Below are 27,146 nucleotides of genomic sequence, written 5' to 3'. Positions count from 1 at the left end.
TCTTGACATAAAACAAACCACTTCCTGTGTGCAGTGCCGGAATATTCCCAAACACAAGATATATACACTGCTACACGGAGCTACTATACTGGTACACAGCAATGTGCAGTTTTCTACCTGTGGAGCGTAAAATGACGACGTCAGGCTTTGGTAGCTGCAGCCCTGTTATCCCATAAATGACACCTCCTCACGGCCACAAATGTCTTCATTTTTATATACTTTATTATAAATAGTAAATAGTGCTGTACTGTACACAAAACGTATTACAACAAACTGATTTTGATGCAGTTGTAAATGAAAATTATACAGAAGAAAAAAAAAAAACACGAGTAATGAACATTGTGTAAGACTTACCGATGCACTTATACATAACACTGGAACACTAAATAAATAAGAAATGGAACTAATGTTTACAAGTTCCTGATAAAAAAAACTAATTTAACACACGCAAAAAAAAAATACTGTCAAACTGAATAATGTATTCACTGGCAGAGATTTTTTTTTTTGGCTCGATGACAACACGACGATGCATTTGCTATTATTCAGCACTTGATGATTTCCCCTGATTGAGCATGCAACCCAGAATTGACGACATAAAAAAAGAGCGAGCATGTTGTTACGGATATGATCTGGGACATTTGTTCTGTGTTCATTTATATGAGGTATGAATGTATTGCACTTTCTTTGGGTTGCAGTAATTTCACTGTATGACTCCACGCCGCCTCAATCCAGGCCTTCATCTTCCCGCTGTGGTCGCCCTTTTTTCTTTTTTTTAAATCCAATGACATTTACAGGAATCACATTGACGTACAGTTAATATCATTACTCTAAGACATTGTGGTGAAGAAATCCTCAGAAGAACATTGTGGCTGAGCGCAGCACATTTTCACCATCCAGCCTTTTGATAACATCAGCCATAAGAATCCACCCATACACTCCATATCAGGTTTGGCCCTCAGAAGCCAGGGGGCGCTTACAAAGTCCGCCTCAACTTGCATCTCTGCCACTTATTACAATAACCAAACGCAGAATCTTGAATGTATTTACTTCCCTCTCCCCACCCCTCTTCTTTTCCTCTTTCAGCACGGACAATGAACCTTGCTTGCTACTTGGAGCATGACGTGACGCATAAGCAAAGCGAGTGCCAGGTAACAGGAGATGTTGCGCCTTTGGTCATAATTATTCCAGTCCACCCCCTCCATCGCCGTCACTTAACGTCCATCTCAATTGATTTCCTTCCTTGCTGAAGGAGAACACTGAGACTTTACCCACCCAACCTCTCTCTCTCTGTCTCTCTCTCTCTCTCTCTCTCTCGCTGTCCTCAGGGCTGGGACTGTTTGGCAAAGGCAGTGAGTGGGGGTGTTCTCTGGAGATGAATGTCAGACTGGCCCGGAGAAGCCTCCTGCTCAGGCCATGTTGGGGGCTTCATATAATGAAAGGCACCTGAGGAGGACAAGGAAAGACAGACAGAGGGTTAAAGAGATTTATTTTTCCTTTTTGTTTAGTTCCAACTGTGCTGTAGACGGAGAGAGGCAGTGAGAGCAAGTGAGGATAAAAAATGTCTCTCTAGGTTAAATTATTAAACTGAAAAAAACAAAAACAAATAAAAACAACAGTGAGGAGCTTGAGGAATGGACATGCATGGACATTCTTTGAACTTTATGTGGTTGGCAAAACAAGCCTGAGCCTATAGACCATCAATAAACTTTAAAATATGAAATTCTTTAAAGTGGCACAGCATAAACTCAGTCTCCTTGTATGAACTGGTCTGGCTTTTCACATGTTTTTCTCACCGTTGTCTCCATCTTCTGTGTACCGGCTTCTTTTATTATTTCTGGGGTGGCAATTGTTGCACTGCAGTGCATGCATGCAGTAGTAATTGGACCCCACAGTCACATTATCTGGGCGTACTAGTCCAACTAAATTTGATTTAGTACAATTGCAGTCGGAGAAACATGTTTACGTGTATTTTGAAAGTCCAGTTTTACTTGGACTCAAGCGATGATTTGTTGTTGTTTTTTTTCTAACGTCATGTAAATGTACTGAGAATCTCTATTCAGCTCTGCTCCACTGATTAATAACATCACTAAATGTGACCTCCAGTGGGACACATGGTTCTAATCCTGGTCTGCCAAGGGCCATAATCCCCCCCTGTTAAAAAAGCCCCTTACCCTCCCTTTATACATACACCTACATGTCTACACTCACATATACACATACACACATGCACACATTTCGCCAAACCCACAAAAGATCTACATGGATCTCTCCCAGGACCAGCTAAATTAATGACATCAAGATGTTGCCACTGATGGGCCAGTCAGCATGTGGCGGTGTACCTCACATCAGACCCAACAACACACGGCTCTGACCAACATGCCCCCTCCCTCCTGTCAAACATGCTTTGGTTAGTGGCTCCTTTCATTTAGGCAGCTATCTTTATTACACGGGGTCATTACATGGCTAGGTGAGGTACACTAAGGACTTGATGGGCAGGCTCATCACACGGGGTCATGAAAGGACAGGGAATGGAAACGCGTGTGTTGGGAAACGACCTGGATCTGCCTCTGCAGTGGGCTATGTGGATAGTCCAGTGATGGTAATGTAAACTGAGGTAACCTGGCCACTAGCACACTTTAACTTATATGTAATTTCATCATAGCACCGTGTGATTTGAGACGCTCGCTCATCAGAGTGGGTCTGTGCAATTAACATGGGTTGTACGTCTGAAAATCCAAGTGTCCAACAAGAGCAGAGGTTATAGAAGGACATAGCTGCCAATCAATTACATGTCAATTCTAGAATTCCAAGTCTAGACAATTAAAATCCTTAAACACAAAAAAACAAACAAACATGGTTTTCCAAGCTTACCTTGCTCTGACTGTACTGCCCATACTGATAGGATGGATGGTGGTCCATAGCGTAGGTGGGGGAGGTGTAGGAAGGTGGGCAGTAAGACTGGGTGCTGGGAAGGGTGGGCATACTGGTCAGGCCTGGTAGAGTCTCCAGGCGTTGGGAACCATGACAGCTGGCAGCCATGCCTCCGTTAGGCTCCAGGCCTCCGGTCAGTGGAGAGAGGGTGAAGTCACTCTGGGATTGATGTGGCACTCCACCTGGGTTCAACAGGCCCATGACCTGGGGGGGGATGGAGGAGAAAAAGATGATTAGAATGGAGCCGTAGCAAAGAAAAAAGAAAGTCCAAAAGGTTCCTGATTTCGCCATGAATTAAAATGAAGTCAAAACATAAAGCAAGTAAAGCTTTTCCACCACATTGAGGTGAACTTAAGTATTCTTGTTCATTGTAATCAATACTTTATCACTGGCTTCCCTCACATGTGGTTTCTCTTCTCTCTGCCTGACTGAGTGGGGAGCTGACATAAGCTAAGAAGATCAAACCTTCAGCCTACCAGTGGTTCTTGTTAGTCATTGTGTCAGAAAATGAATGAAGTCTGACTTTTGTGAGATTGCTTTTGAAGAAAATAAAAACATTTGTGTGACTGTGTGTGTGTGTGTGTGTGTGTGTGTTGACTGAAGCATTGATCTCCTCAGACCAATACACTTTTCCAAATCTCGGTTTCTTTTCATTTCTGTTGTAGCCCCAAAATCACTGTATCCTTGCGAGGCCCAGGTGAAGAGGGCGCGGGGTCAAAGTGTGCGTCACACTTCTCCCATGTATGGATGTGTGTGGGTGTGAGCGCGCATTTGTGTGTGTGTGTGTTTGGCAGTGTGTCTGGGTGTGTAGTAAGCATTTTTTTGCTCTGCTCTGATGTTAAGGTTGTAAGAGTATCAGTGACACACTGTGAACAGCTGCACATAGGTTTTGCGTGACAAGCAAAGTCATGAAAATGTCTAAAACCTGAAGATGGAGAGAGTGACAGTCAATGTGAGAAAACACTAAATACCAAAATACCAAAACTCGGTGGACCAAAAATAACAGCCGGAAATTAAACTGAAAAAACTAAACGAGCAATGAATAAACAATGCTAACTGGCAGCACAGGTGTCTTTAAATTATGTTATTTACACTCTGTGTGTCACAGTGATCTGACCGCACACATCTGACCACTAAATCATTATTTCTCTTACTGCAGAGAATGTGCACGCTGCCTCCTGAACACAGTCCCGATTCTAAAACAGTAATATATATTATCTTTTTATTATTTCCTAGAGCAGATCAATACATCCACACAAGAGAGTGAAAGTAAAGGACATGAAACTGTTCAATGCATTGCTGTTAAGCCCATAAATTCTATCAAGATCAAATGTTTATATCTATACTCGTGCACTTTCGGTCTACAACCAAAACAGCAGCAGTGTGTCTGTTTTGAGGTTGTTCCGGGGATTAGGTCTCAGGGGGGTGCAAATCCCGGCCGCTCGCTTCCTCGGTGAGAAAGGATTGCTTTGGTATGCACCAGATCAGCAGTGAGACGCCTGAGTCACTCGGCACCGCGGGGAAACCACAGGTCTGACTGCTGGTTAAAAAACAAAGCTAACTGCTCAGACGACAATATCAACTATCTAAAGGGGAATCTTATCCATATAAAAACCCACTGGTGCTCTACTGTGAAGATATCTGAAACCTTGAATGGATATAGATGAGTAGATTAGGTACAGCAGCTTGGTTGACAAATTTGGAGTTCAGATAACTCGATCATTCTGGGGACATGCAAAATCATACAACATATACAAACCCACGTCGCCGTTTGACAAAACTGAGCATGTAAAGTTTTCGAGGAGCAGAAAAGAAAGAAAAGGTCTTCGTGTTTTAGCGATCGACATCACAGCATTTAATCAGTTCTCATTTCTTTCCCCCTTAATTAACTGAATATGAGGAAATTAATTCTATCCTTGAGAAAACTGTATTGCAATATACATTCAAACAGCGGCAATGAATATGTGAATTAAAACAAATTAGCCAACAAAGTGAGTCATTTACATAAATTACACAGTTTGTTATGAGAGCAGAGACTACTTCATTCCAATCAATTAAGACACTGGAACGTTCTGTGATTGCAATTCCAGACGGAGAAAACATTCCAGGCACGCCGACCCTATGCAAGATGAGATGTCCGTTCTGTACGGAGCTGCCCATTAAAGTTAATGCTGAAACCATCCATGAGGCCACAGCACCTCTGGCCTCTTTATTGGAGTTTAAGTCACTCAGTGACCCCGTGGGTATGTGAACCAGCGCAGTGCACTCTGTTACAGGACGGCAGCCAAAAGCAGGTTTGTTATGCTGCTCCAGAGAAAGTGACTGGAGTGTAAATAATGACGAAGCCTAGTTGGCTAAAGTTCTCCTCGCTCTCCTGCAGCTCCCTGAATGTATTTGTCCAACGAAAATAAAAATAAATCCCAAACAATAATGTTAAAAGAGTAAATGAAATGGAATGATTCCAGTCAGTAACCACAGCACCGATATCAAAAGTAGTCAATTATACCTTTAGCGACAACCTTCCTCACTCACTGTGAGCCACAACAAAGCTCTCCTCTTTATTCCAACATATATACATCCTCAGGCATACACATACTAACAAACCTGCCTGAGGCAGGTTTTTATCTGTGCCTAACAGGAGTCTGAGATTCTCTCTCATGGGAATTAGTACCCAGCATGCATTGCATGTGGGCTGGTCACCCTTTGTGGCGGTTAAAAGCTTGTTATACGCCTGTTAGTTCATCTTCTGGGCTGGTAGGGAGCCACTGATGGACACTGATGACTGTGTAATCGACCATAATTGTCTTTTCAGTTTTGATTTGTGTCATCATTCAACATCCACACATCCATCCTCTGGTTTGGTCCCCCCTGCGACGTCGGAGACTGACGTTTGCCACATTTCGAATTCATCAAATGGCCCATCAGAATAAACAAAAATGAAAAGCGACCGTGTTTTCAGCCTAACAAGATTTCATCAATGTCACCGCAATGTCACCTCCTCGGTCACACAGAGGAGTTTGTTTGTGTGTTCGGGCCCCATATGGTAAACAGCATCAGTAACGAAACACCTCCTGTTTCCTGGCATTTTCCAAGGCACTTGTGTGTGCATGTGCATATGTATAAGTCTGTACTGTATGTAGATAGCGTGGAATTATACAATATGCATAGACGTACCTGTGGTGAGAGGCTGTTGCCGATGGCGGGGTTTACAGTGTTGCCGTGTCCTGTCGGGGCCACAAAACTGTCCGAGTATCCTGAGAAACCGTGACGCCCAGAAGACAGGCAATACGCCGAGCTTGCGTCCTGAGATCCCGCCGACGAGCTGAGCCCGCTCTGGTGCATGGAGGTGGGTGGCAGCGGCTGGGGTCGGTGGACTGTGCTGGGTTGCTCGGATGCTGCAGAGATTCAAATATTTGACATTGAATAAGACAGAAACAAAAAAAATGCTAATTCTTAACGTTGTTGTCGGACAACATCCGATTCTGTTGTCAAGCACTCTTGAACAACAGGCCCATCTTCCTTGTTCGTCTCAGGGCAATAAAATCAAAACAACACAAGAAGCACATGGTTTCTTTTACTCAAATAAACACATTTGTATTACTTCTGTTGAACAAACCTTGAGCTATAGAAGTAGGAGGGTAGGGGCTGTCGGACAGCTGGTAGGGCTGCAGGCCTGACATCGCTGATGGGGGGAAACCACTGGGGATGAGGTGGTTAAAAGCCATCAGCTGATTGGCTCCCGCTTGCTTCCTCCACCGGGCTCTCCTGTTGCTAAACCACACCTGTTAAGAAAGTTCATTTGTTTAATGCCAGTGCTAAAAGTAGAAGAACAACATGGCTGCCTGTATTTGTTATTGTGCTTGGTCCACATATATGTTTATGGATATGTGTGTGTGTGTGTGGGTGTGGGTGAGGCCTCACTGTCCTATTCTGGGGAGGCAAACTGATAGTGATCTTAACATCTGGAGCACACAGTTAAACCACAGACATTACATCTTTGTGAGAAACCACGAGTCACTCGGTTCAAATAATGCCAGAGGGCAGTTACAGCTGTTAAAGCCCATATTAGCACATTATCTAAATGAGACATCTATCTTAAGATCTCTGCACAGCCCTTTTTTGTATAGTCTGACAAAAATAAGAAGCGGCGGGTCATACACAGTGGGTGCAGTGTATGCCTCTCTGTCTGTAAGTGCAGGGCATGGGGACGGGTGAAGGACATGTCTAATGGTTGTAAGAAATGTATGGTAACGTCCCCGGGCAATTTAACGCCCACATGACACAAATCTGTGACAGATCGACACATTGCTCTGCTGGGGGTTGAGGTTGCAGACTGTGTGTGTGCGTGTGTGTGTGTTCCTAACCTGAACTCGAGCCTCTGTCAATTTGGCCCGCTGAGCCAGCTCCTCCCGCGTGTAGATGTCAGGATAGTGCGTTCGTTCAAAGGCCCGCTCCAGCTCTTCCAGCTGCTCTGCAGTGAAGGTTGTCCGGCTACGGCGCTGCTTCCTCTTCAGGGGTAGTCCTGGCTCTGAGTCCACATCGGAGCCCTCATCTGAGTGACTGGCTGAAATTGCGGAAAGAAAAGACAGAGTGTTACATTAACATTCAGAAAAGCATGAAACCGTGATGTAAAAAGTGCCTCCACAGCCTGACCCGAGATAATAGATTATGCTGAGATCAGCACACAGTACAGAGCCACTTTAGACTGTGTCCTCCTGTTTCCCTAAACTCTTCAGTAGTTCCCGAGGGGAACAAAAGCCAGAAGCTGCTTGAACATGGATTAAAGAGGACCAAGTCCCTTCAGGGCATCAATTTCCCTGGGACACTGAGTCTCTCTCAGTCTTAGTCATGCTGTGCACTATGCCAGTAGAGTCCCATAGAGAAGAGTAGGCAGCCTTTTTGCAGGTGCTTCTTAATCTGTTTGTTCAGTTGAGGGTAGAAGAGAGTGACTGAGAGACAGCTATTGAGATCTAATTCAGCAGAAGAAGGAAGTCAATGAAGGCGTGAGACTAGAAACAGAGGACCATTGCTGCATTTCAGGATGGAGGTGACCCATCTATTAAATAATGATTAGGGTCCAAAAACTAGCGTGACAGCCTGCTTTTGTCCACCATTGCATGTCTGCAATCCCCCCATCTCGGTATACTCGGTCACAAACAAGCATCTGCTGCGTCTGGGCTGCCGGCTTTCACTCAATAAAAGTACCCTATGACAATGTGTCCAACACAGATGGATACAAGGCAGAGAGAGAGAGAGAGAGTTGCAGAGACGACACAGCAAACACCTATATACTGAGGGAGTGGAAAGTCTGTCTCCACAGACTGCTCATTCTACTTCTCCCCTGCAGATTTAAAGATTTAATTAAAAAGTGCCAAGTCAGTCATGGAGGGGGGTACAGGGGATCTCCCCTTGCCTCTGGAGCCAAGCAGGAAATGTTTGTGTTGGTTGCCAGTGTGTGTTTGACCAGGCATTACACACAGATTTGGATGATGCTGAGAAGACCTCTTTATTACAGACGTAGTAAGTAAGAGCACAGCTAAAAACTAAACTAAACAGGTGATATGCACTCTTTTCTCACTTTTATTATGGGTCGAGCAGGATTTAGATTAGAACGTTTTTCTCCTATGTTTGTCATTATTTATCTTGGTGTATGTTATTGTTGTTTGATTTGTATTGTTTGTACTGCACTTAATAATGAAATATATATTTGGATTTACTTTACTTCTCACACATTGTGCACAGAACAAAACAAAATTGGGAGAAACAGCCTGGTAAATGGTGTGGTCGTGGTATGAAGGAGCAGAGACAGGAAGAAACAGACAAAGACAATGATGGCACAGAAATAAAAAGATTCCTGATGGAGGGAAGGAGAGCTCATAAAACTCCTCAGAGGAGAAAGCTCCCTACTGGCACTGTAACTCATGTTAACTGCAGGGTGGGGGTGGATCTCTACTTCTTTGCCCCCTTTATTTCTGTCTTTTCGCGCTCTCTCTCTCTCTCTCTCTCTCTCTGTCTGTCTTCCACTCTATTGCCCTGTTTATTATTAGTAACTACAGAGAAAACACTCTGTCACAGACTTCGCCTTAATGGCAAATGACAGTGTTGCTTTTGTCATCTTCTGGCTTGCATTTTCTCTTTTGCACTCTCCCTCTCTCTCACTTTCTCTCTCCCTCTCTCGCTCTCTCTCCCTCTCTCTCTCTTTGTTTTTCTTCCTTTTAGAAATGATATGGCCAAGCCTTTGTATCTTAGCAGGGAAAAGCCTGTGGCAGGGCCAGGACTCTATTGGACGAATTACCACGCTCCATCTGTAGGAGCCATCAGTGACGCCCGGGCCCGCATTCACGGGCCTGTCACCTGCCCAGCAGGGGAGAGGGGGGGGACTTGTGGGTAAGATGGGGGCTGAGGGCCAGGAGATGAGTGGGGGAATGAAGGGTGGGAGGGAAAACGGGGGCACAAAGGGGTCCGGAGAAGGGCTACTGGGGGCTGTGGAGGGGCACAGCAGGGGAGCACCCCTTCATCCCCTCCCTCCATGGCCTGAGGGGCACCAAGTTGGGGGGATGGGTAGAGTTGACATGAAGAGGAGATGGGAGGCTGAAGGCACCTGAAGAAGATGATGGGGAAGGGGTGTGGAGTGCCAAGCCCAGTAGAATGGGGCGCTGGTCACTCTCAAAAGTGGGACCTGTCGCTTCCAGCTCATCCATTCACTTTTCTTCTCCCTGTCTTTCTTTGCTCATCACTCGCTGCATCCACGTCTTTGACATTTCTGAAATGAGGCTTGTGTGCATGTGGATCAGGTTCTAATGCATGCTGATGCAAAAGCAGACTTGTTCCCACACATTCCCCACAACAAACGACAGAAGAGGATACTAAACAAAGGGAGGCCTTGACCTCCTTACTTAAACACCCAAATCAAATTTTACGCTGCAGCTAAAGCACTAGGGAGCTGAAGCTCCTGCATAGCCACTCACAGTTTGGCTGCAGCTCTGACATGAATCTTACCAGAGAGATAGATTATTATCCTTCAAGTGAAAATTGCCGCTGCTTTGGAATTATCCATACAACGGAAGTTTAAGCAAGATATAGGCTAGTAAACTAACTACAAGCTAGTAAAATAGATGGTATGGAATTTCTTTGAAATAGTCTACTTAAAAATCAGGTTCTTCTAACTAGTTAGAGACACGAATACATTCTTTCAAGTGTGTTCCCGTGTGTTTATATGCCCTTACACAAACGACAAAGACATTCAGGAAGGAGCAGACACTCAAGGCGAACAGAACAATTCATTGATCAAGAGGGAGGAAACCGACAAGCAGGGAAGATAAACTCCAGAGGGTCACAGATGTGAACCTGAGGAACGTCCAGTTCCATTAGCTTCACCCTCAGCAGCAACAACAAAAAATCAAGTGAGGATCCTAAACTGGGAGAGGTCGACTGCTCTTATTTACCACACTGGCTAAGACTTGTCTTGATAAGCATTCATCCCCCTCCCACCCATTCCTAAAATGTTAATATGAAGAGACATGCACATGCACACACATGCATGTGCATATACATTCACACGTAAATTGTTCAGAAAATAAAAGAAAAAAGAAAGCGGTGGAAAAAGGGACAGTGTTACATTAAAATCGAAATACTGTACAATCAAAGTTGATTTCAACGTAAGGGAAGCAGACAGGAAATTGGCTGATGATTAAAAATAAAAAACAGAAGGGATCAGGACGCCACGGTGAGATGGAGAAAGAGAAGCGGAGCATATGGGGCAGTTTATAGTCTTGTCTTGGTAGGGGCTGGCGGGCCCTTCCTCCAGAGGCTGTTAATAGAGAAGGTAATTGAGCTGGTGACATGTGTTTGCAACACAAAACAAAGGGCAGAAGAGACAAATGAACTAGTTATTTGCCCAGGGAAGTAGATCTGGCCCTTTCAGGCCACAGAGCATAGAGCGAGTGGGCCACTGAATAATATAGTGGCATGCCACATAGAGCCAGAGCGAGCAGATGCACCAGAGGAAAAGAATAGTTAACTGACAGCTTATGGGCTCAGCTGGGGTTAACAGTTGAGGGGAAAAATGGGAGTGAGTGGGCTGCTCACTTGACTTGCTAAAAAGCCCCCAGGAACCTGCAGCTGCCTAGGAAAGGATGGGGGGGGGGGGGGGGGGGGGGCAGATAGAGCGAGCGAAAGAGTGAGATGATGATGTGATGGACAGAAGAAAATGGCATGAATGAGCACAGGAGGCTGGTACTTAACTGACAAAGAACGAGCCGGCGATATGACGCTGAAAGATGTATCTCTGTCTAATATTGGTGAAGTGACAAAAAGCCACAAATGGCCCTGCGCGGCTATTATGTGTACCCAGTGTGGGGCAGTTATTATTTAGTTCCACTGTGGTGCAGTTAGGTGACAGTTTCACGGTGGCATTTCCACCCTTAGGGCAGGGACAAAGCGAGTGCACAGAGCCCACGCAGGGCTGCAGCAACAGGCTGGGCTGCCACACGTTCCACTCAAATGAAGACTAACCAGCAGAGATCCACCAAGTCCTGTTAGCAACCAAACCACTCGCCTCCTTCAGAATAGTGAAGTCAAAAACACTGTAAAATGGAAGTTCACATCCCATAGTTAAAAGGCGTGTCAGTACCCGTTGTTTTTTTTTCAAACATTATTATAACCTCCTTTTCCTGGGGCCTGATAGTTTTAACAGTGAAGTGACCCTGGGTTAGCCCCTGACCTTTTCACAGCTACTGCACAACGCTGCAGTGAAAAAAAGGCATCACCACTGACCCTGGAACAAAACTTCACAGACACTCAGCAGAGAGAGAAACCATCGTCACATTCCATGCAGTTTTCTTACCCTACAAAAACTCCAAAAATGTGAAATAGTGTTTTTAGTGTTGTGAGCTTTGCATAACTACTATTAGTGTAAGAATGCCAATGTTTAGACAAATGTAAATCTCTGAAAAACATATGTTAAAAAAAAATAAAAACATCCTTATACACTGAATTTCTACTCTCTTTTTTGGCAGATTTTTTTTTTTTTTTTTTTTTACCAGAGGGGGAAAAAGACATTAATCAAAACAGCAAAAGAGTTGCACTGGCATGTCCATAATGTGCAATGTGCTGGATGAAACAACTCCACAAAAACTGAGGCTAAACAAAGTTAAGTGATTGACAACGCTGTCTGGCTTTACTCAATTAACTATCCCATTGTGCTTCTCTTTGCAGAGTCCTCTTGCCCCCGACCCTTTTCTCCTCACACCCCTTTATCCTCCCCATCACAGAGTTTTGCTTGGCTAATACTTCCAAGGAAATAGAGAGCTCTTTTTCTGCCGGGGCTCCTCTCCTTGACCTTCCATTGCTCACTGCTTCTCTTTCAGTCACTTCATAGTGTCTTTGGGGTTAGTGGGGAGAATGTGGAGAGTACATCAGCGCCAAAGGGGCCGGCTCAGGGCAGGACCCCAGCCCATTACTTCAAAGTTGGCCTGCATTCATTAATTGTCCTTTGAATTAATATTGGAGGATCACAATGTGGGTGCCAACAGAGAAAGAGGCTTTAATGAAGCATAGAGTCTGTATTCAGTTGCAGATCAGCTAGTGTGGGTTTTTTTTTCTTCTTTATCTTTTTTTTTTTTTTTTTTTTTAAACAGTGAGTCTTGGGAATCGTGCCAACACAAAATCTATCTATCTATCTATCTATCTATCTATCTATCTATCTATCTATCTATCTATCTATCGATAAACATTATTTACACACAGAAAACAGAGTAAGGCCCAAATATCAAATATACAGTAAATATTCCCATTATCCAGACCTGCGAGGGAAATGGAGATGTAGCTGAAGCAAACATTCCTTTGGTTCTGTCTCCTCTGAATAGTGGAGTAAATCTTTAAGTTATTCACCGTGGAAAAGCAGGGATCCCTGACTAGAAAAACAGTGTATATGTATCTCTGAGTTTACAGCTGTGGTTACACTGCCATGCTGCTAGTTTGCTTTTGCTCCCTGTGTGTGTGTGTGTGTGTGAGAGAGAGAGAGAGAGAGACAGAGAGGTATCCATTTATATATATATACCTATATATTCACGTGTGTCTCATGAGGGTAGAAGTTATGAAACCTTTAAATTGGATTAAATGGCTCAGATGTGGCAGCTGCGCATGGAAATCCGCAACCAATGTCCGTCAGTTCATCCTATCAAATGCACACTTTATTTTTCACCGCCTCACAAGAGTGTACATGCAAATATGATGTCTCTCTCTCTGTCTGCCGTCCTTCCAAACGCTAAATACTCCATACTACTAAATCCGTGCCAAAGTCGCGGGGAGCCACTAACCCAGTTTATTTACACAAACAAAGTCCTACTCAGCTCCTTCGACAAAAGCAGCTAAATCTTTCATGTTTTGTCAGCACTTGATTCCTCCTGTCCCTCTGGCTATTCGCCTGCCTCCGGACAATAGGGGCAGGAGAATGGCAGCAGATTGTTGGAATGCACCTCAATGAAACCAATTATTACATGTTGACTGCGTTCACCATGGCAGATTTGAAAGAACTGGGCTCATTCAATTTGGCACCGCGGGACTCCCTTTAAAGAAAAGTTATCCCTTTGACTGTTTGTATTTCTGAGCTTTCTTTTTCCTCTTCTGCTTCTTTCTCCCCTTCATCACCCCACTGCCATAAATTGATCCTGTGAGAGTGGCTACTCCTCTTTTATGACTTTGGCCACTTTAATTAGTTAAATGAGGCTAAAGTGCTAACAGCAATAAATAGATTTAGATGTTGTTTATTAATTCAGTCCCGGTGAGAACTATAGATATTGGCACCACTGGGTTATACCGATGTCTGGTTAAAAGAAATGACTTTTATGAGGAAAATGTGATAAATGACATAAACAATTCTTTCAAGCGTTGCTCAAGCATGTGTGTTGTTTGGGGTCTCTTAACTCAGTCCATACAAGTAGATGTAACAACTTAGAATCAGATCCATCCCAGCAGCAAACATCCCTTTTCCCACAATATTCCAGCTACTTACTAATGCTATGCAGACCTGAGGCTGCCCAGTTTACTTTATCCCACAAACCTTAGCAGTCTCTTTCCCAGACAAATAAATCTAAATGAGTCAGCTTTGATCTTAGCACTTAAGGAAAGCCAACAATAGTAGTAGGGGAGAAAGGGGCAGAGAGCAACAGGCCTCTCTCTGACACAACAATAGCCTCTGCAAACACCTACTTAATCAATATTTGGCCAGAAGACACTCTCTCAGTCCCCAAACCAGGCTTTTCACATTCTAATGAGGTGCTATAAAAGAGGAAAAACAACAACAACTTCCACAAAGAGACACAAGAATGAAATAGTGATGTTCTGTATATCATTGAGGGAAAGTGTCCCAGAGCCTTTTATATGCAGGGGGTCACCTATTTTATGTAAAGCAGCTTGTTATTTGTTTTTGTTGCAAATAAATAAATAAATAAATAAAAATAAATAACCTATTTTTTTTATTTTATTTTTTAAAATATTGATTTTAGCAACAGGTATAAAATTAAATTAAAGAAATTCACAAAATACATTAATCTCTACACATACAGGTAAGATATCATCTAAAACATTTTTAATTAGCAAATTATTTATCCAAATGTATTCATTTTGTGTATTGATTAATCCGATTACTTCTAATTTCCATTGTCCTTTACTTATTTCTGTGTAGGCTGCAGAGAAGATGTTTGGGAGTATATTGGGAGTGGGTGAGGAGAGGGAGAGGGAAGTGCCCACAGACTGCATGAATGTGTGCGCCCTAGGCGGAAAGGAAAGGGGCGGACTTTGCCTGAGATGAAAGTGAAGAGAAATAAAAGGTTTGGATTTAATCTAGTGGAGAGAAGGGTTTCCCTGCGCCCACTGGCTGAACGCGTCATGCTCACTGCGCAGAGACTGTGTCTAAAATGCTCCGTGCGCAAAAGCTCTGGCACCGTTCGATTTGTTACACGAGGCCTGATGTGAATGGAACACATTTCAGACAAAAATCCCCAAACATTTTTGGAAATGTGTTAACTTAATATTTACATGTTTAACGTTAGCAACGCTATAAAAAAATGGACAGACTCAAATCCAAACAAAGTCAAAACACTGAATAAAAAGCTGCGCGCCATTACGCGGTGGTGCCAAAAGAAAAAGGAAATACGCATTTCTAGAATGATTTTTAATTAATAATTAACTATGGAGTGCTTTGTGTCTCCAACAGCAACCTTTCCCTTTGCGGCAAACACTCTTCTTCGCTCCCCACAGATCGTAACTCAACAGGTGTTTGCCTGCAGTCGGAGCAGTTCCCCCCGATTTTTTTCTGTCTGAATATAAACTGTAAACAGTGTGGAAAGCTGATTGGCACTTTTTGAGCTTTATATAAACCAGGTCGCTTTTGGCCTATTGGTGTCCCTGAATAATTCATCGCTCATTGCGGGTTCATAATGTCTTTTCTCAGCCTTTTGTCAGTGCACTTCTCTCTCCCTTTCTTTTCCTATTTTGAAAGGTCTTGGCGTCTTTTTATTATAAACACCACTCAGCCGCTCACTGGAGCTTGGCTTTTGTGCGCGTCAAACTGAGGTGCGAGTTTTCAATGGACTCTCCCCGCTTTGTCCAGCTGAAGTTCATCCCCAAGTGTCTGATTGAGTGTAAAGAGCGCAAAAAAAAGTTTATCAAGCTTGAAAGTTAGACAAATGTTTGATTATCGACTTGTTAAATCTCTAAAACCTCAATTATGTCCAGTTTAACCAAAACTCCTCGACAGATTACATGTTGTACCGCTGCATGGCGCGTTTTCAGTAACGAAAATGATCACAATTGTAATAATTATTGCCACAACTACCAATGTTTGACACACAAGTCTTCACACCTGCAGCCTTTTGCTTATAAAACCCCAAACCATCTCGGGAATAAAACAATATAACAACCTCAAACAGTTTGAACAATGTCTGCAGATTTTCGGGGGGACAGCAAAGGCACACAGTAAAATGATAAATGATGGACTTACATCTGTCTCCCAGGATGCCGTCGATGCTGTGTTTTGTCCGTGGTTCGTTTTCCTCCATCTCCCTCTTCACCACTTCATCATCCTCCTCGTCACCAACTCCGCCGAACTTGGAGCGCATGATGCGACTGATGGCGCTCACTAAAGGGGAAAAAAAAAGGTTTTTATATTTTCATAAATCAGTCACATTACACGCATTCAAATAAAACGTTATGCCCACAAATTAGAGATATTTTTTGCCATTTTTATTTGTTCTAATATTTTTGTTTTATTATTTATTTAAACATGATTTTTTTAGATCCTTCCATTGACCACTCTATTTCCAAAACCGTCTCTAACCTGAGGGAATGTTGTTTCTGTCGCAGATGCCATCTTTCAGCAGTTTGTCCCTGATTTCCCAGCTGAACATGCCCGGGTTTTCTGTCTTGTACTCTTCGATTTTCTTGTCCACCTCTGGAGTAGCGGTTTGCTATAATGACAAGGGAGGAAATGAGTTTAACTTAATAACTTTTGACTTTATGAGTTTGTTTGGGTGTTTTTTTTTTCTAACAAAAGAATCCACAATCCATCCAGAAAAACACTTGTAATTTGCTGTTAAATACGTACAAAAGGCCATAAAGTAACACGCCATGAACTTTTATTAATTTTACATCTTGCATTTTATAAGGTACAATTTAATAATTACTTCATAGCCAATTTATAAACAGAATACATTAAATTAAGGCTCCATTTTAAGGAGGATGAGTGTTGCCAGATAAACAGAACATCAGAAGATAAATAATTGTATTATTATTTAAAAAATAAAAATAAAAATAACTACTGTTTTCTTCGTATTTGAATATTTTTGCTTGTTTTACTTTTGCTTCTGTTTTCATCTCACCTTTGGCTTGCTCCCTCCGATGGCCCCCGGCCTGATGGAGCCTGTCTCCTGGTACCGGCAGAGGATTTTGGACACGCAGCCGTGGGACACTCGCAGCTGACGCGAGATGACGCACGGTCTGATTCCGTGATGGGCCATCTCCACGATTTTGTGTCGGATGTGGTTGGGTAGAGGTCTGCCGTTTATGAAGACGCCACCGAGCTGGTTGACCCGACCCTGTCCTAACGGAGTGGAGACTGCACACAGCGCACGGGGTTCATTTAGTTGAGTAGAGAGCATTATACATGAGTGTTTATTAATATTACAAATCTGTTTAAAACATTGGACCGATGACGCACTTGGAAAAGCAGTGAAAAAATTGATTTTCTTTTATGTGGCATATGTTGATGTGATTTTTTTTTTATGTTGATGTGTCATTTACAAAAACATTTAAATTAATAAAAAGCTAAACTTGTCTTTGCTTTTGTCATTGCAATAGAAATGATGCACTTAGTCATTCTTGCAAAGTACAAACTAACATGCATTAAAAATAAAAAATAAAAAATAAAAACAAAGCACACAAATAAGCCCATATTTGACTTTTTTACTCATTTAAATTTTCTTAAAAAATAAGAGGGATGTTTAAAAATGGAGGTAATCTGTCAAAATACTAACTTTACACTTCCTGGTCTTTGTTAGAATTGCATGTAAAAGCGGGATTGATAGTAATTTTTCGCCTGAGAAAACTTTTCTGAAAGTTTTATTTACTTCATTTCCTGAAAGTGTGCGCTCGCAGCAACTGGTGCTGACGGTCTCTTCTTACCTTCCAGAGAGTATCCACCCCGCGGGTAGTTCTGGTGAGGACTCGGTCTCATCATTCTCGGTAAACCACCAGCGAGCGCTGTCATGACCCTTGAATTCGAGTCTGTGCTGCTCCGTGCCTCTTAATCCGACTAAATAGCTCTCGTTAGTCGCCGTATATTTCGCCTTCTTTACCGACTTGCGATGCAGCCAACAGGTTGCTCCGACGCCAGGAAAAGCGGAGTCCGTGTGGAGGAGCAGCTGGCTGTGATCCAGTGCAGAGCTGGATGGATGTGAGCGCAGGTGAGAGATGAAATAGGGGAGAGGGAAAAAAAGCAGGTCACTGAAAGTCCTGCGAGGATGGGAGAGGATGGTTTGAGAGGATGGATGCCAGTCAAATATTTTATCTGTGGACGCTGTCCCCTCTGATTGGTCAACGATCCGGACGTTGAGAGCCTGGAGGAGCTTCGTGATTGGACGACAGGAGCTCCCCCTCTGTTTGGATTGACCTCAAGAGGTCAGCCTGTCGTGTCACAAGCTTTTTTTTTTTTTTACAACGTGAGCAACTTTTTTAATAATAACAATTATATGAATACCTGGAGGGGATGAGGATTTAATTCTTTACTGTTTCCTTCTTAGTGCTGATATGTGTGAGGCCTGTTTATGAGCTTGTTTGTTGATGATATGAAACAGAAAAGTGCAGGTTGATTTATTTTTGTTTTGATACACACACACACATCTTTTTAGGACACTGCACTGATCACCATTAATTTGGACAGCTATCATTAACTTTAACATTTACCTTAATCTTAACCTAACTTGAGCTGCATGAGGACTACTGGTCCTGACTGGTCAGTGTTTATGCCAGAAAAGTCTTAAACACACACACACACACACACACACACACACACACACACACACACCTGATGTTGGGGGAATCAAATAAAGTTGCAGTTGTGAAACACCAAAGTGCTTTTACCCTACTTTATCTATTCTTATTATTATTATTATTATTGTTATTATTATTATTATTATTATATATATTATTGTTATTATTATTATTATTATTATCATTATTGTTATTATTATTATCATTAGTACACACTAAAACACATTTTCGCATCGAAACAGTGAGGGAAAACAAAATATACATACAGGACTCTTATTGTTGTGGTACAACCGGGTGCTCGCGCTCATTTGTGTGCAATATTCACATCATTCAGTGAAAAAGACGTCAACGGGATTATTCTATAAAAAAAACAACTGTCGTCGCGACATTATCATGATTGTTATTTTGACTACTACTACTACAGCCATTAATCGTCATACGTCCTTTACATGTATTATTGCACCCCATATTGTTGACCACATGCTGTAAACGTGTGTGTTGAAATATTGTAAAAGTCTCGGTTATTGTAAAAAGTTTCGTATAGGAAGCGTGGATGCAGGTATGGCGTGGCAAATACAGTATAATGCTTTTATTTATATATTTTCTCTTTTTTTTGTCAATTATCGAATGAGAAGACGAATGTAGCACAGCAGCCAAACTCATCACTTAGAGCTTATATATGAAATAAACTTCCAAGGGACTTTTTTTTTCTTTCTCATAGACAATGGGGGGAATTCTCAACGATCATTTGCATCTATTTCTATTTACTGGCTCCTCCGCACGCATACACACACACACACACACGGAGGTTTGCGTGCATGTCATAGTTCCATGAATGCAGCAATAGGTGCTGCTGAGACGCGTGGTCGAGCCACACGGCGGTGTAACACATCCGTGCAAATGGTCGATTATAGACACACAGAACCACATGAGGGATAATCTGACTTTTCTGTAGCTTGTGGAGTTTTGATAATTATGATAATTAGGCGTGTTTAATAGACCGATGCATGCTTTTTGTCCCTCCCCCTCGGGAAATAAGACTATACACTGGCTGATTCACTTTAGAGGCCTCTTCAACCTGCATTCTACAAATGACTGCTGGTTGGTCGTGACCTCACGGAGATGCATCACCAGAAGATGACATCCTGGAAGATAATTACTATAGTTCACAATTAGATTTGTCAGTATTTGTTTCATTGTTGTCTCGGTATTTCAGAGACCCAGAAAGAATTATTGCCACAACATTTGCCATGCAGGAAAATAAAAATATGAATAAGCAAAGCCAGGTGTTTCTGTGATGTGTCAGACTGGACATCAAGAAAGATGTCATTTCTGTTTTACTGTAATGCATCCTATCATTACAAAGGTTTTTTTTTTATGTCCCCTTTGCTATTGTATCCTTCAGCATCTGAATCAATGGTCACAGGACATGTGGAAACATTATAAGTCAATAAAAAGGAGGGTGTGTGTTGTGTGTGTGTGTGTGGGGGGGGGGGGGGGGGGGGGGGTTTATCACACTGAAGTTTGGCTATCATGACAAGGATATTGTATCTACCATGTCAAATCAGTTAGCACAGAGAGGTAAGCTGAGTCAGAAATGTGGTGTGGTGGTGTTCAAAATGCACTAAAAATAAGGAACAAAATGGCTCCTAGAAGAACGCGCCTGCTGCAAGGAGCGGGCATTTACACACAAAGAGTGAAGCCGGGGGCTTTTGAGGCATATGTCTGAAACCATAACTTAAAAATACACAAAAAGAAAAAAGAAAAACATAATAATTTGCTCTGCCAGACCTGAAGACAAAGTTATATAACCCAGAAGCACTACTGATCTTGGTTGTGGCCTCACAGAAATAAGGCCCTGCATGACATCAGACTAAAACATCTACAGTAACTAAATATAATGCAATACAGCAACGACATACAGTATCTAATATAGATAGACGTTTTGAGGTAATCATATGCAGTTATTTTACCAGTACAGCATGGCTAAACTGCTGAAAGAACATGCTTCAGTTAAGTTTAAAACTTGAAATAACTCATCAAATGTAGACACTGTAAGAGTAGAATCTTTACCTCGCTGTGACATAATGATTGATAACGTAAGTTTACACCATTCATTTGCATTATTCATTAGGTTTATTGTGGGTAAAATAACTGTTGGCTGTAAAACAGCATGTGCTTAGACTTCTGAGAATTGTGCCACTGCTGTGAGAGAATTTTGAATAATGTGCCCTAATATCAGTTTTTTTTTTATGCAGCCCCCCCCCCCCAGAGGGCTAATCATAGTCGAGTGTAATTACTGCCAAGCATTTCTTTGCATTGCTGTAAACACAGATTTGGAAATAATGGACTACTGTATTTCGTAAAATACCCAGACATTTTGTAAAGTAAAGCTTTCACATATGCATTCACTGAAATTATATCTTAACGGTCCAGTGTGTAAAATGTAGTTGACAATATTTTCCTTTGGCAGAAATGTAAGGTAAAATAAATATGCAGTGTTTTATATTTTATAAGTCTACAATCACCTGATTGTTGTTGTTTTTTCCAGGAACATATATATATATATATATATACATTACCTGAGTTAACCTACAGCAGCACAGTCTTGACAACTTTAAGGACTTTTGCATTACAAAGACTATAGAGTTGATCGTGTTTGGTGTAGAAGTTATACAGATTAGAAGAATGGGCAAGAAGTAAGATAGGCATCTGAGCAGCGTATCTTTAGAAGAAGGAAATCCACTCTCTGATAAGCAGCCTTGGGATGTTACCGCTACAAGGTGCCTCCAAAAGATGCATTGTTTTTCTAATGTGTTTGATCTTATCAGACGCATGTGACCCACAACATTTCAGTGGGAATTCAGACTGATTGCAGTTATCATCACAAAGGCCCATGGGATGCATCCAGGTGTGTGAGAGAGAAAGAAGAAGAGAGACAAATCATTTGTTATCAAAACAGCCTCTGGGCATTTAGGACTACAGTACCTTTAGCCTTTACTTTTACCTTTTAGCAGTTTAGTAAATGAGGCCTGAAAAATGTGGATTAATAGTTGACGGTCCCATGATGAACATACCCTGTTACCACCAGTGAGATCCTTATCCATCTTACACTGACTACACCTTTATCTAAGACATTAAACCTGGTGTTGTGACGACATGACGAGGATTTCCTGTGTCTCCCAAAAACTGGATGCATTTAACAAAAAGATTATGATGTATTTTCAGGTAACTCAGACATGGTGCATTAAAAATTATCTATTAGATACACATTATAAATAAAAACGAAATGCTTTAACATATGCACGTTTGCAGAGTACACTAATGAAAAAGCATTAGCCATGCAAAATGAATGTGCTGATAAATTATTGTTAGGATTTTTTTTTTAACATTCAGCATTGATTTCTTTTAAAACATTTAACTAAACCAAGAAAAAAAAGGTAAATAGAAAACCTTATAAAAAGGTGTGAAATATTAATTGAAGATTCATATGAAATGACCTTGGAAATTAAACCATGTATTCTACGTTTGTTGGTTATTGCATATACAGTACTGCAACTTTATACATCACACATATGCCACTTCATAAGGGCGGCCCAATAAAGTGGCAGAACCCAGTGAGGTCTTCTGGTGCTGTAGAACATCCGCTTCAAGGTGTGAAGTGTTGTGCTTTCTTAATCTTAAGCATTTCTGAACGTTCTCCTTTGACCTCTGGCATCAGCACGGCATTTCACCAAAAGACCGCTCTCTGTGGATGATAGTTGGTTGATGATTGTTTGTTAAAATCCTAGTAGCTCGGCAGTGTCTGAAATATCCAGTGGCACCAACACCAGTGCTGCATTTAAAGGTCACTTTAATAACCTTTATTCCTGATTCTGATGCACGATTAGTCTTGACCGCGTCCATGTGCCTACATGTGTTGAGCTGCTGCCATGTGATTGACTGATTAGATATTTGTGTAAAACCTTAAAGCTGTGAGTGAATGTGAATTTATGTTTGGTATCCCAGCACTTGATGTAGCGCCACAAGGACAGGAGACAAAAGACAGTAATGTCTGCACAGTCTCTCTCTGTATGGAGCTTGCTCTATGGCAAGCTGTTTTAACATGTATTGCAGACATTGATAATTGATCACACATATTATGTCATCAGAGATTTAAATGACATATGCATTCGCTGACAGATGCAGGTAATGCTGAAAGCGTTGTAAAGACACTTGAATAACAACAAATATCTCTGTTTATGGCAGTGCTTCAGTGATAAACAGTAAGGAATAAAAATAGAAAATGTGTGTATGGTTGTTGTTTTTTGACAATGGTTAAACTCAATTTGTTTGTTCATTTTTGTTCCAGCAACAGTTTGTATATCCACACATAATAACGTCCAATTTAAGATATCTAAAGTTTGATTCTGAAACTAAACTGTAGATCTCTCAAAGTGGAAATATGGATAATCATAATTTAGCTGCAGATATCCACAATGGCATCATGAATATCGACCTTATTTGTAACGACAAAACCCCCATTGAATTTTCTAAAATGTTCTCGGAAGAATTACTGATATTGTAGAGACTATATGCCACACATTGGTCTCTGGAGGATGATGTGACGTTATCAGAAGGTGTGCGGCAGATCGCGCTGACCGGAGCTGTCCACTGCCTGTGGTGCTGAAACACTGAAACGCACAAAAACATGTTGCGCGCTCTGTCGCTCTCTGGCGTCGCTGCGGGCGCTAAATCCGAATTATACGGTTAAATGGGCCTATTAAATCAACCGTGTACACATGACTCACACTTGTGACAAATCAACCAGGTGACAGACACCAAATTGGGAGATCAATTTGTACATGTCTATCGACTGGAGTTTTGTTTTGTTTTTGCGAGAAAATTGGGTTTAGTTCTGGTAACATGATAATGATGTTCACCACGGGTTCTGCATCACGTTGGTTGCACAGCACAACGGCATGGAAACAGGACAGCTACACTCTGATACGCCAAGTGGGAATGCAGTCATATTTTAAAACGTTTTATTGTCATCCTGTAATAGTGTAAGTGTAATGTGAAGAGCGTTTCGACGGAGGAGGTCGACACCGAGGACGACATCATCTCTGCTCCGCCTGATAGGACCGAGTCATTTCCCAGTGAGGATGAGGATTACGAGGGCAACATATGTCTAAACTCCTTTGACTTGGACCAGCACATTCCCAAAATGCTAAGCTGCTCCCATAACAGACGCTCTGCGCTCGCGGGAAGGTCGAGGCTGGAGGATCGGTTGTCCCGTGTGTCGCCACCGAGCTCAATTCCCTCAAAACTGTGTTTAAAGCCTCCTCGAGAACAACGGTGTCGTTGTTCGTCTCATTTTTGTTCATAATGTCAATAAGTTGATTGTGTCTGTTGTTGTTCTTACTTAACGTGCCTGTTGAGCTATGGACCTCAAACTGTGTAGTAAAGTAAAAAGGCTGAAAAGTTATCTTAATTATGTGCATGAACATAGCTGGGCCAATATAATTAAAAAATGGAAATATGTTCATTTATTTACAATGTGCTTGTTATCCTTAAGGATGCATTTAGTCAGGATCAGTCACAGGTGGAAAGAGTATACTAAAATATTCTACTTGTATAAAAGGTCTATTGACATGATAAATTTACAAGCAAAATTACCTGGCAAAACATTTACCCAAGTAAAAGTAACAAGTATAGGTTGTATTGACCCCTTTACATATGCTATTAATCCTATTTTCCACTAATGACATGAAGTTTCAAAACGCTACGCATGCTTACTCTTACAATATAAATACAATATATAGAAAATAAACTTAAAGGGCCACTTCACCCACTTTTACTAATTTTCCAGAGATAATTATATTTGATCATAAAACAGTAGATCTCAGAGACATGTCTCATTCCCACAACAACAGAAGAAGATGGGATTGAAAAAAATAAATAAAACTGACAATAAGTTGACGTTAAAGTGACTGCCTTCAAAGACTGTCTTTTCTGTGTGTTCGTCAATTATAACAAGTTTTTACAAGAGTAAAAGATCTGAAAAAATAAAATTAATAAAAAAAAAAAATAGGTCAAATTTAATCCAACTCTGTAATAGAATGTGAATCAAACAAACACAGCAACATCATAATTGTTTTAATTTTTTGGGGGCGAAACAGCCCTTTAACAATGACTACTGCTTCTTCCGTTTCAGGGTTCTGCTGGCTCAGTAACATCGGCGGTCATGATGATTTACTGGGAGTAGAATAATAGAGCGTCATCGCTGCTTCTCACACTATGGAAAGAGAGAAAAATCGATTTGAAAAAGTATTTTTTTTTCCCAAGATGATTGATGTCTTGGCCATAGTTGTAGATCATCAACTAAAATTCATCTATAGAACATGTTAACAGCATATACAGTATATGTAAACTATTCAAAATGAATGCCAATAACAGTAAATCCCATATTTTCGAGTTTCTTAGAGGCTGCACTTTTTTAATGTAACTAATATTCTTTTATTTTTAACATATAAAATGCACTATCTTCATCTTCATGTGAGTGCAGGCATGTAAGCTAAGACAAATGGCCCAGAAATCATTCAGGGTACTTTAGCAACATGAAAGCAGCCACTGTTTGAAATAATAAGAACTTAGCTGTATCAGCAGTATCATCTTCTAAAAATGTCTCAGCTATACTGAAAGTATGAATACTACTGCAGTGGAAGCAGGTGTATGTGTGTGTGTGTGTGTGTGTGTCATAGGTGTCAGGCTCTTGATACTGTACATAAATGATTTATTGGTATCTCTGTGTGCCACCACCAGCTCTAAATCATGGCCTATTGTGCTAGTGACAGAACCTTTTTATCCCATAACCACCTTTGTGCTATTACACTGACTCCCCGTGGTGCAGCAGGTCAGCAGGGGATGCCAGGCTGACGACCCTGAGGGGACATGAGTCTTCACAAGTGGAGAGAAATAACTTTAGGGTAGGGGGCCAAAATAAGTAGTGTTTTATAGGAGTGAGACAATGGAAGAGCAGATGACCTCCTAGGGGTCTTAAACCATCTGAAGGGCTTAAGTTTGTTTTACCAACTCATATAAAATGTAAAAAAGGGTATAAAGCCGAGTAGTGTTTGGTTACAGTGATGTGTGGAATAAAGGAATGCTTGTTTTATTTATTTGTTTTATGCATTTATTCATTTCATGCAAGTTGGGCTACAAATACTCTCACCTATCACGCTATACTTTAAGAAGCGTATCTTGACAGAATTTATTGGTATTACCTCCACCAGCACCAGGGTGGTTATGCTATGGGTTGTATGGGCGTTTGTATTCTATTTTTTACGTGTTGTGAACAGTATAACTCAAAAAGTAAAGGATGAATTTTAATAAAAATGTTCTTGGAATGTAGGTTACTTATTTATTTATGTCATGTTTATTTAAAAGGGATAGATCATATTAATGACAGTATGCAATACACACATAAATATCCTTGAGGTATCAAAGGGGCCACCTTAAATCTCTACCAGGTACCAGGTGGCCTTTATTTATACAGCTTATGCCATTGAGGCACGGGGTCTCATTTTCAAGAGAGACCTGTCAATGACAACACAACGGTACAGCACAGAATAACAGACAACACAACAATAAAGGAAATGTGCAAAGTGCATAATACAATTAAAATACGAGGAGCCGGAACAGAAGTTCCCAATGATGCCCTCTCCTGTGAGTCTGAAAGAATTTTAAAATCCACTAAGGGAAACAAGCTATGACTCTGCTGAAGCGTGTTCCAGGTTGAGGGGGCGGAGTAGGAAATGCCATTTTGCCAAGCTCTTTGCGGACAGAGGGGACAGTAAAAGTTCTGAGAATGTGACATGTTAAAGACAACGCAACATACAATACAACAATTCATACATACACAGTAAATTTTGCAGTGGTAAATATGCAGTTTCAAAGTTCAATGACTCTTTCAGAGTTATTACAACAACAGATTGAGTAGAATGCCCCCTAGGAAAGGGTTCTTTTAACACCAATTCTGATAAGGACCAAAAACACTCAGACACAGTGTTAAATTAACTCTTTAAGTGCAGTGTCAGCAAAATGCAGATGATTGTGGCCCAGGAAAGAAATTACACTGAACCACCTTGTGAGGTGTCTTTTGACGCTGTAGGAAACTGAGGGGATTTGATGGAGGTAAGGGCTTCCTCAAGTTATTTGACAAACCAGGTAGGAGTCACAAATATATCTCCATTTGCTTGAGGCTTTTGTCAAATCCTAAAAACACAGCAGGCCTTTTCTGCACCTACTGTTGTTTTAAGAGGCGACACTGGTCTTGGGAGTTAAACTCCATCTCTTTCAGGTCTGTCAAAGGGATTCCTTCATTCGTCATCCAGTTGGTGAGTAATGCCACTTAAATGCCACCGTGACAAAAGCTTTGGGAAAAAAGGAGGGGTGGCAGGCTTCTACTGGGAGCCATAGGCAACACTGTGTCTGGGGCAGAGAGCTTCATTTCACACTGACTGCAGGGCTTAAAGTTAGGATTACTTTGAAATCTGCATCCACTACATCAAACTGTCCCCACTATATCCCACCCTCCCTACTCCCACCTCCCATCACTCCCCAGAAAAAAGCTGTTGCCACAGAGCAGGAGATGAGTTAGAAGCAGATCCTCTTTGATGACAGAG

General features: G+C 41.5%; 1 protein-coding gene across 1 annotated transcript; it reads right to left on the bottom strand.

The window, feature by feature from the left end:
- Positions 1–204: 204 nt before the first annotated feature.
- Positions 205–17,979, bottom strand: pax3a (paired box 3a). Its single transcript, XM_058645454.1, has 9 exons — positions 17,614–17,979; positions 16,812–17,047; positions 16,271–16,400; positions 15,935–16,072; positions 7,296–7,495; positions 6,548–6,713; positions 6,106–6,326; positions 2,872–3,135; positions 205–1,443 (listed from the first exon to the last, which is right to left on the bottom strand). Exons 1-9 carry the CDS (start codon positions 17,696–17,698, stop codon positions 1,426–1,428), a joined length of 1,458 nt encoding a protein of 485 aa, XP_058501437.1. The 5' UTR covers positions 17,699–17,979; the 3' UTR covers positions 205–1,425.
- Positions 17,980–27,146: the final 9,167 nt, after the last annotated feature.

This window comes from Solea solea, chromosome 1 (assembly GCF_958295425.1).
Source record: "Solea solea chromosome 1, fSolSol10.1, whole genome shotgun sequence".
Taxonomy (NCBI): Eukaryota; Metazoa; Chordata; class Actinopteri; order Pleuronectiformes; family Soleidae; genus Solea; species Solea solea.
The sequence above is the reverse complement of the archived record's forward strand: the minus strand, read 5'-3'. Positions and strand labels throughout refer to the sequence as shown.

Bases quoted from the DNA above. Each gene is read 5' to 3' on its own strand.
- pax3a (XM_058645454.1), bottom strand. From the start codon at position 17,698: ATGACAGCGCTCGCTGGTGGTTTACCGAGAATGATGAGACCGAGTCCT. The intron at 16,073-16,270 runs GTTAGAGACGGT...TTTCCCCTTTAG, and splicing joins CAGAAACAACATTCCCTCAG to TGAGCGCCATCAGTCGCATC. The intron at 6,327-6,547 runs GTTTGTTCAACA...GAATCTCTGCAG, and splicing joins TCCTACTTCTATAGCTCAAG to CATCCGAGCAACCCAGCACA.